Genomic DNA, 10,183 nt, shown 5'->3' on the forward strand with positions numbered 1-10,183 from the left:
TTTGATCATGTTTATTAAAATATTAATCTTTCTTTATTCTTTAGAATTTTGTACACTACACAATGAAACATGATAACCATTACATTATATCAATCTTAATTTAAATGTATCCACACATTAACAAAAACAAATGAATGCTTTTCCTTCCTTTAGCTACAATGCCAGTAGCTCTCCAAAAAGGGACAAGAAGCTCATTCGTATATCAAAGAAGTTTGACTGGTTGCATTTATGCAGGTAACCATGGCTGGGGTTAGTTAGTGAGTGTGCTAGTCATTAAAACATATCTTTCATTCACTGTCACATCTGTGTGATCAAATGTAAATTCAGAAAGCAAGAATAACCTTTACACTGGTGAGCACTTCCTAGCTTATGAAACGTGTCTAGTGATGTGAAAGTGTACAGACCCAGAGGAGAGCCCAGACATCACATAGACTTGAAGAGAGCATGATAAGGAGATGAAAAAGAATGGAAGTAACTACTGGGCTAGAACAGAAAGTACTCCACAGTTACAGAAAAGCACTATTGCTGTGGTATGAATATCAGATGACAATGTAATCAGGATTAATGATCTACCTTTATGTTTTTGTAGGGAGTTCAGATCTTGTGAAGGTGTTTTTTCCTGAATGGAGCTCCTCAAGCCTCACAGTAATGTGACTGAATTTGTTCTCTTGGGTCTCACACAGAATCCACACTTGCAGAAAATACTGTTCATTGTTTTTTTGTTTGTTTTCCTATTTACTGTGTTGGCTAATCTACTCATTGTCATCACCATCTCCCTCAGCCCCACACTTTCAGCCCCCATGTACTTCTTTCTCACTTACTTGTCCTTCATAGATGCCTTCTACACCTCTGTCACCACCCCCAAAATGATAGTTGACCTGCTGTACCAGAGGAGAACCATATCCTTGGGTGGCTGTCTGACTCAACTCTTTGTGGAGCACTTCCTGGGAGGATCAGAGATTATCCTCCTCATTGTCATGGCCTATGACCGCTATGTGGCCATATGCAAACCTCTGCATTACATTACCATCATGAGACAAGGGCTCTGCAGACTCCTGGTGGTGATAGCCTGGGTAGGAGGAATCCTGCATGCCACCATGCAAATATTTTTTATGATCAGTCTGCCCTTCTGTGGCCCCAATATCATTGATCACTTCATGTGTGATCTCTTCCCATTGTTGAAACTTGCTTGTAGAGACACACACAGGCTGGGCATGATAGTGGCTGCCAACAGTGGGGCCATGTGCTTGCTCATATTTACCATGCTCCTTATCTCATACATAGTTATCCTGCAATCCTTGAAATCTCATAGTTCAGAAGGAAGAAATAAAGCCCTCTCCACATGTGGCTCTCACTTCACTGTGGTTGTCCTCTTCTTTGTGCCTTGCATATTTACTTACATGCGTCCTGTGACCACCTACCCTGTGGACAAGCTGGTGACTGTGTTCTTTGCCATCCTCACTCCCATGCTAAATCCCATCATTTACACAGTGAGAAACACAGAGGTAAAAAATGCTATGAAGAGTTTGTTGAAGAGGAGAGTAACTTAGCCTGTTCCAAATGACAAGAAGGTGGTGATGCAGATAAATCACTGGCATTATGTTTGTGGTAAGCTGTGAAAAAGAATTTACAAATTTCACAGGTCATTAAGGAATAGTAAAAACAAAACTTCCTACAACAGTGTTTTGGGGCACTTAAAAGTAGCTAGGCCTTCTATGTACCTTTAATAGTTTTTAGTGTGTGTTTTTGTTTTCAAGGCTGAAATATTAATAGAATATCAATTTCCAATAAAAAAGCAACAAATATAACATTTTAATGATTTTGGAGAATGTGTTTTTTTCTAGAGACTTGCCATTAAGTATTTAATTTCTTCATACATTTGTTATTTGAGTGACACTGACTTTGAGGCAGAACTTAAAATAAATTTTGCACAGAATGTGGTAATTTAAAAAGATAGATAAATAGAAATCAGACATTTGAAGAATTAAAGAAAACTTGTTTGTTATGTCACATGTATTTGATATTAATATGTAAAAATAATAAAATACAGTAAAAGCAAGTATACAAAAGTAAGAAAGAATGTCTAACCTGTTTCTGCCTACCAACTAGACCCCAAGGATGAAATATAAGGTAGAAATTTTGAAGTTACTCCAAATGTGTTCTTATTTTTTCAAATATTCTCATGGCTAAATATTTTTCTAGGATATAAAAGATGAGTACTTTTTTCCCTCTTTAGTATGAGAGTAGATATTTGAAGTAGCATGAAAACAATTCATCCACTTTATCACACTGATAAATAATTTTCTCATACTATTTATTTGTGTGTATGATTCATATGTTTATATTAAATATATTATACTCTATCAGACACATTCACTTAGGTAGATGACCCAGGATCTAAAAATGATCATTTTAAAGACACTGTATCCATTTTACAAAGAAGATAATTGAAGTTGAGAAGGCTACTAAGATGCTTTCTTCACATCACACATCAAGTCAGCTTCAGGATTCAAATACAGTTTCTCACTCTCAGTCCTCCATTTGTCAATGAAAGAATAAAATTTGTGATATGTTTATACATAAAGATAAAGAATTGGTATATATTCTTGGTGAGTCCCTTTACCTTTTCAGGGAGATATCATTTTTTTTTCTTTTTTGGCTTCTTTTTTTCTGTCTTTTCTTACTTGTAGCAAGGTAAAGAAGCAAAGCTCCCCTATGCCCAAGGGAATCATCAGCTTGTTTCATATTGTTACAAAAACAAGATTCTTTTCAGGGTTTCTCTGTGTAGCTTTGGAGCATATCCTGGCACTCGCTCTGGCGACCAGGCTGGCCTTGAACTCACAGAGATCTGCCTGCCTCTGCCTCCCGAGTGCTGGGATTAAAGGCGTGTGCCACCAACGCCCGGCCAAACCCAAGATTCTTTCACTTTATCATCTTCATTCATGCTTCACACAAATATCCCCTTTCTCAAATCTACTGTTCAGTGAGATATTTCTTCCATAATTTGTATAGACTGTAATTCTGGATCTTGAAGACTTAATTTTGGAGTGTGACTATCTGGTCAACCTTAATGTTTTAATATATCGAATCATTAGAAAAATGACGTTTTCCCTCACAAATCAAGTCTGGAAGATGACACAGTCAGCACTTAATGTACTGAAATATAATATTCTGGTGAGAACTAAACATTTCAACAGACTCTATACTAAGGTAATTGTCTTGTGCTTTGTCCTGTGATTAACTACAAATCATGAAAAGCCATGAAAGATGAGCAGTATTGAAAAAATGTCTTCTACTCTAAGTAAGGGTGATTTCAAGTAGAAAACTGAGGCTACTGACTTTGCCCTAAGATATACCAACTTCTTAGTGGATGAGTGCGGAGATTAAGTAGACAATTTAAAAGCACAGTTAGAAATTAAAAAGCAAGCTTATCAACCCGATACTCAGAGAGACCATGAGGAAGTTAACCCAGTGGCTTTGGGGCCTGGCACTCTTGGGCTCTGCCTGGGCTACCCTGACCATGAGAGCTCTGGGCCTAGAACTGCCTTTCTCCTGCCAGGAGGTCCCATGACCACTGCCTGCCTACCTGCTGGTGTCATCTGGCTGCTATGGCCTGAGCACTGTGGGCTATCTTGTGGCCACATTTCACAACTGCGAAGATGTCCTAGAGCTGCAGAGCCAGATCATGGAGGCAGGAGCTTATTCAGCTCTCAGGGGCTATGCTTCTGACACCTTCAGCCATTCCTGTCTGGACATCCTTCCTCATTTCCTATTAAAGTGAAGTTTTATTTTCTAAAAAATAAAATAAAATAAAATAAAATAAAAACAAGTCAGACAAGCTTTTGCTCCTTGTTAATAGTTTTAAGGAATTTTATGGCTTTTCTTAGTAAATCAAGTATATCTCAAAGACTGCTGCCATATGATTATATCTTGTGAAGAAATAACAGCCAAGTCCAGGAACACTATGGGGCAGAAAGATTGTAAGAATTGGAGTATGTAGAGGAATGATGTTATTTAGATAGAGGGGCTAGTGAAAAAGATAGTTGGCAGGGGTAGGAGGAATAATAACAGAAGGTAATAGTGTATATATGATCACAACACATTATATACATACATACACACATATATATGTATGTATAAAATGCTCAAAAATAAAGTAACCTAGAAGAAAATGTGGTTTGTTTTTTCCCTAAAATTCATAAGAGATATAATGTTTGCATTTTTGTATATTTCAATAATAATCTTAAAAGGTAAGAGTACCAGTGAACAGGATTAAAAATGTCTAGGACAGAGTACTAACTAGATAGTTAAGGTAAAAAACAATTCCCTTTCCTTAATCCATTTCAAATTGGATAAACCAATGTGTGGACAATCACATTCATGAAAAGAATTACTTAGTTGTGGAATAAGAAACTGAAAAGCTTCTACTATGTTCTATGAATGTTGATTGTTTTGTAGAGTATCATCTTGGCCTTGTTCCAGTTTATTTCTGCTTCTGGGAAACTTCTCATTGTCGTGGGGGATAGATAGGAAATTACTGGTAGAGTGATTAGATTCTCAGTCAGTGGAGACATGGTCACATAGGAATGTGATTAAAATGAGGCAAACATGTACATCTTAGAAATCTGTGCCTCTAGCAAATTATACTCTGAACTCTTTCCCCTCAACTCCATTACTTAAGAGACAATATGCTAAGAGTGTTTCTTCTAAAATATGTTTTGGGAGCATCTTACTCACTAAGATCAAAATAGAACCAAATGGTAGGCACAGTGCTATGGGTGATTTCTGTGAGGTATTTTGCTGGCTGCCTTTTGAGAAAACCTACAAAGAAAATTTCAGATTCTTTCAAACCCACATAGCTGTTTCCTATATAGATACTGGGAGACTCAGAACATCCATCATTAATATTCCTTTGAAGTCAGTAGAAGGTTGACTGCTAACAATGACGTTTCATCCAGGGTGGCTGGATTGCCTTCTCCTCTGATTCGTCACTATTCTCTAGAGGAGTTGGCTTGAGAACATCTCTACAGGCACTGAACTTTTGGTAAAAGTGACCTTAGACAATTTACCTGCATAATCTTTGCCTTTTACTTGCTTGGAGCATCAGGTGAGTGGTTGTTACACATCAACCTGAAACTGGAGGTGCCTTAAAATTACTTGATAGGAACCGGGACAATTTGTCTGAGAGATGGCATTCGAGGTTATTACAACAATTAAATTCCAAAGTACAATTTTATTTTAAGTGTGTTAAGTACTCACCTGTTTTATTTGTTTGTACAATTGGTCTCAGAATGGAGAGCTCTGAGCTACCAACATTTTGGAGTAATATTCTTTTAAAACCAATTCATAAGGATTATGTGGTGGCAGTGGTTCAATACTGAATTGTTGCGTTCTTGTTCTTTCTTTTATACTGAGAGAAGGATGGGATCTTTAGAGGAGACAAAGAATATAGTAGCTGGTAGGCTGGGCTGTAGATTTATCCAGTAAAGAGATTTAGTCGAGTTTCATGACTTCTCACAGCCTTCTTTATTGTTTCTGAAAATTATATGCTATTAGCTTTTATCTCCTATAAATATTTTGCCTTTGTTTTCTTTTTTGAGTCATGTATTCACCACACATCTCAGACTTCTCCAACTCATAATCTTCTTGCCTCTCACTCTATAAGGGTAAGATTCAATGTGTATGGCATCACATTGCAGCTATCTCTTACAGTTTTATAGAAATTAAGAAATAAAATTATAAAAATGTTAACACTTTCTTTAATCAGCTCCTGACTCGAATTGACTTTGATTACTATTATGGACTCTGCTTCAGTGGCACTGAACATCCATCAGTAAGGAGGCTCCAAGCATAAGAGAACTAAATCTGCTTACTCTGAAACCAGGGTAAGGTTTCTCCCTGTACAAAGACACCAAACTATGTTCCTGCAATATGTATGTATGCCTGTGTGTATGTGTGTGTAGGCAAGTATGTTGGTATGCATGCATGTATTTTTGTATTTATATATATGTGGGATGTCATAAAAGTTGAAAAGGAACTATAAAAGTGAAGAGCAGAATAGGTCAGTTTGTGATTCAATATAACATTAAAATAGAAAGAAAGTGAAGAGAAGAATGGTACAAGTGAGAGGCAGGGGTATGGTAGAGAGAGGGTGGGGAGGATCATCAAAACAAATTCTATATTAAACTACCACAGTGAAATCCATTGCTTGTAAACTACTCAAAAATGTATTATATTCACAGGTCAAGGCTGCACAACCCATGATATTATCAAACAAACAAAACAAAAACAAATGAATTTAGAAGGCATCTTCCTTGTTAGATGTTATACTTATGGTCGTTAATAAATAGAAAATTTCAGGCATATAATCTTATAGGTCATAAAGGAGCATATAATATAAATATTCAATAACTGTATCTATATCAATACTTATCTACCTATTTATCTATATATAATACATGAAGATTTGCATACTTTTCAAATTCTTGAGTGTATTTAATGATAAATGAAAGTCAACAGCCTATTTGCAAGCTTTTCAAGAGCAGAAACCTAGGAAAATGCTGAGTGGAGACAGCTGACATTGGAAAACAGGAAAAAAAGCAATGGGGAAAGTGAAACCAGAAAAGAAAAATTTAAGTCTCAGCATTAAACAGATTACCGTTTATCAATTGGATCATATTCACTACTGTCTGAGTTCCACCAAGGTATTAACGACATATTTTCCTAGGACTGTGTATTCACTAGAACTCCAAAGCAGGGATTTTTGTTACAGAATCAAGCTCCATAACAGAAAGACTGAATTAAACTCCAGAGAGGATATTAGACTTGTGGGGTCTGGGCAGAAGCTGCCATCAGACATTATTGTTAGCATCTAACACATGATAGTGTGTATAGTTAGTTGAAAAAAAAAAACAAAACAATAAAGCTTAGGAGGGTGGGAAAATGGGGTGCAACAAACATCCAGTATATTGGATAGTTATTAATTAGAAATAACATATTTTTAATAGATTCTCCAGTGAAGAATCCCATGATTTCCCCAGCTCACATCTAATGGAGAATCCAAAGAATGTGACTGAATTTATTCTTCTGAACATCACAAGGATTCCAGAATTGAGGACATTCTTCTCTGCTTTGTTTCTTATCATATATGTGGTCACACTATTGGGAAACCTACTGATTGTGGTAACTATTATTGTGAGTCCAAATCTGAGGTCCCCGATGTACTTTTTCCTCATTTCCTTGTCCCTTGTGGATGTCATCTACTCTTCAGTTACTGCTCCCAAGTTGATTGTGGACTCTCTGTCTGGCAACACTACCATCTCCCTGGAAGGCTGCATGGCCCAGCTCTTTGCTGAGCACTTCTTTGGTGGGGTAGAGATCATCCTTCTCATTGTGATGGCCTATGACCGCTATGTGGCCATCTGTAAACCTCTGCATTACATGACCATTGTTAGTCCTCGAGTGTGCTGCCTGATGGTGGGAGGAGCCTGGGTTGGAGGATTTATTCACGCAACCATTCAGCTTCTCTTCCTGTATCAAATACCTTTCTGTGGCCCCTATATCATTGATCATGTCATCTGTGACTTGATTCCATTGTTGCAACTAGGCTGCATGGACACCCATATCCTGGGTCTCTTAGTCATTATCAATAGTGGGGTGATGTGTATGACCATTTTCCTTATTCTCATCTCTTCCTATGTGGTCATCCTGTTTTCCCTGAAGTCTTGCAGCTCTGAAGGAAGGCACAAAGCCCTCTCCACTTGCAGTTCTCACTTCACAGTGGTTGTGCTGTTCTTTGTACCTTGTATCTTCTTGTACATGAGGCCTGTGGTCATTTACCCCATAGACAATGCTATGGCTGTGTCTGCTACCATTGTTGAACCAATGTTAAATCCTTTGATCTATACCTTGAGGAACGCAGAGGTGAAAACTGCTATGAGGAAAATGTGGATGAAAAGGGGCCCTGATTGTCATTGTATGACAAGGACAAATAAATCTCTTAGAGATATACCTTCTGCATTAATTCCAGACCATTAGATACACACTAGAAGAGGCAGCTTCCAAGTTTAAAAAAGCAGGTTCAAAGCATTCTACTTAATCTTTTTCTGCCCATATCTTCAGCTCACCATACCAGCATGTTTTGTAGTACATTTTCTCCCTCTCAATGCTTTGGGAACATCTGTCAAAACAAAAACAAAAACAAAACAGCCCATAGTGTGAAACTTTCACAGTCTAGGGAATTTTCTTTGTTAAGTTTACTTTTGGCTGAAATAATTTTTGAAAAGACTAGCTTTATTTTTGTTGACTTTTTAAGTATTAATTTATGTTTTTCTATTTCCATATAAAGTCCTACATTAAAAGAGAGGCAAGTATTCCCTGATTCCCTCTAGTCATTTACTTTATTTATTCTCTACCTCCATATTCAGGTTATCTTTAAGATTCATTTCAGTATTTATTTTATAATTACCACATAGGTTTCATGTTATATTTCCCTGCCCACTTCTTAGTACTTCTCACAGCAGGGATTGTGTTTCTCACTTCATGATGTAACCCTAGGTATTGGAACACTCCTAGCCACTCAACATATGCTGAATAAATACTACTGGATGTGAATAAGTGTCAAAGAGATTTATGGAATTAAAAGTTTGCAAATAAAGATGAAAGTAAGTGAGCAAGATGAAAAAATACAGGCATTTTAGAACATTGAATTGCAGCATGCCTCCACATGTCCTGGTTTGAGACAGTTTCTGCCTATTACAGTGCTGTTTTAATATAATAGCCATCCTTCACTGAACTTCTGGTATAACTTTTTCATCCTTTTTTTGCACACACACACACACACACACACACACACACACACACACACACACACACACACAGAGTATGGGTGGTTATGGTGTGCATACATGTATTTCACATGTATGTGAATTTATAACTATGTGCCAGTGAATATAAAGATGAGCATGTTTGCATGTATGTTGAGACATAAGTTACCTTCATATATGGATCTCCACCTTCCTTGAGGATCGTTCACTGAATCTAAAAGTTCTGGTTTTGGAGACTATGGCCAGGCAACTTCCTCTTGGGATTCCATGTTGCTGCGAAGGATACCCTGTTTTTATATAGATTCTGGGAACCTGAACTGTGGTCCTTTTCCTTGTGCAGCAAGCAAGGGAAGTACCCTCTGAGGCACTTCCCCAGGTTCTCTTATTTTTTCCCTAGCTTTTTTATTTGAATTAGGAACAGGATTGTTTTACATGACAATCCCAGTTCCCTTCTCCCACCCATCCTCCCATACCCTGCCCCAACTAAAACTTTATTTGTCACATATCTTTTTGCTTCCCCTGGATGGTGATGCCTTTCATAGGGTGTCATCATAGCCTTTCATATCCTTTGGGATAGGGCCTAGGCCCACCCCCGTGTGTCTTGGCTGAGGGAGTATTCCTCTATATGGAATGGGCTCCCAAAGTGCACACCTATGCCAGGGATAAATACTGGGCTTCTAAAGGAGGTCCCATAGATTTCTGAGGTTTCCTCACAGAAACCCATGTTCCTGGGTTCTGGATCACTCCCATTCTGGTATTCCAGCTATCAGACTGGGGAGCAAGAGTTCCCGGATGTTCAGTTCAGCTGTTTCTGTGTGTTTCACCAGCCTAGTCTGGACCTCTGTGCTCTTCACTGATCCTTCTCTGCATCTGGGTTCCAGTTCGGTTTAGTGATTAGTTATGGATGTCTGCTTCTACTTCCACCAGCTGCTGGATAAAGGCTATAGGATGGCATATGAGTCAGTCATCAATCTCAAAATCAGGGGAGGGCATTTAAGGTAGCCTTTCCTCCATTGCTGAGATTGTTAGCTGGTGTCATTTTTGTAGACCTCCAGACATTTCCCTTGTGCCTCATTTCTCTGTAAACAAAAATGTCTCCCTCTATTATGATATCTCCATTCTTGTTATCATGTATTCTTCCCCTGACTCATACTTTCTGCTCCCTGATGTCCTCGGCATACCTCCTCTTCTCCCATTCTCATTCTCCTAGCTCCCTCCCTACTCTTCCCGTGCTCCCAATTTGCTCAGCAGATCTTGAACCTCTCCCTGTCTCCAGTGGACCATGTATGTCTCTCTTAGAGACCTCCTTGTTTATTAGCTTCTTTGGCAGTGTGGATTGTAGGCTGGTAATCCTTACT

The 10,183-nt window shown here is 38.1% G+C and overlaps 2 protein-coding genes across 2 annotated transcripts; both read left to right on the plus strand.

Annotated features, from left to right (window-relative positions):
- Positions 1 to 623: 623 nt before the first annotated feature.
- On the plus strand, positions 624 to 1,550 carry LOC100759623 (olfactory receptor 140). Its single transcript, XM_027421084.1, has one exon. The coding sequence runs from the start codon at positions 624 to 626 to the stop codon at positions 1,548 to 1,550; it is 927 nt and encodes a 308-aa protein (XP_027276885.1).
- Positions 1,551 to 7,050: 5,500 nt separating this feature from the next.
- On the plus strand, positions 7,051 to 8,037 carry LOC100770637 (olfactory receptor 4C6). Its single transcript, XM_027420915.1, has one exon. It carries the CDS (start codon positions 7,051 to 7,053, stop codon positions 8,035 to 8,037), a length of 987 nt encoding a protein of 328 aa, XP_027276716.1.
- Positions 8,038 to 10,183: the final 2,146 nt, after the last annotated feature.

Source organism: Cricetulus griseus, chromosome 6, assembly GCF_003668045.3.
Source record: "Cricetulus griseus strain 17A/GY chromosome 6, alternate assembly CriGri-PICRH-1.0, whole genome shotgun sequence".
In the NCBI taxonomy this organism is placed as follows: Eukaryota; Metazoa; Chordata; class Mammalia; order Rodentia; family Cricetidae; genus Cricetulus; species Cricetulus griseus.

Excerpts from the sequence above, each read along its gene's own strand:
- LOC100759623 (XM_027421084.1), top strand. The coding sequence starts at position 624 with ATGGAGCTCCTCAAGCCTCACAGTAATGTGACTGAATTTGTTCTCTTG.
- LOC100770637 (XM_027420915.1), top strand. The coding sequence starts at position 7,051 with ATGGAGAATCCAAAGAATGTGACTGAATTTATTCTTCTGAACATCACA.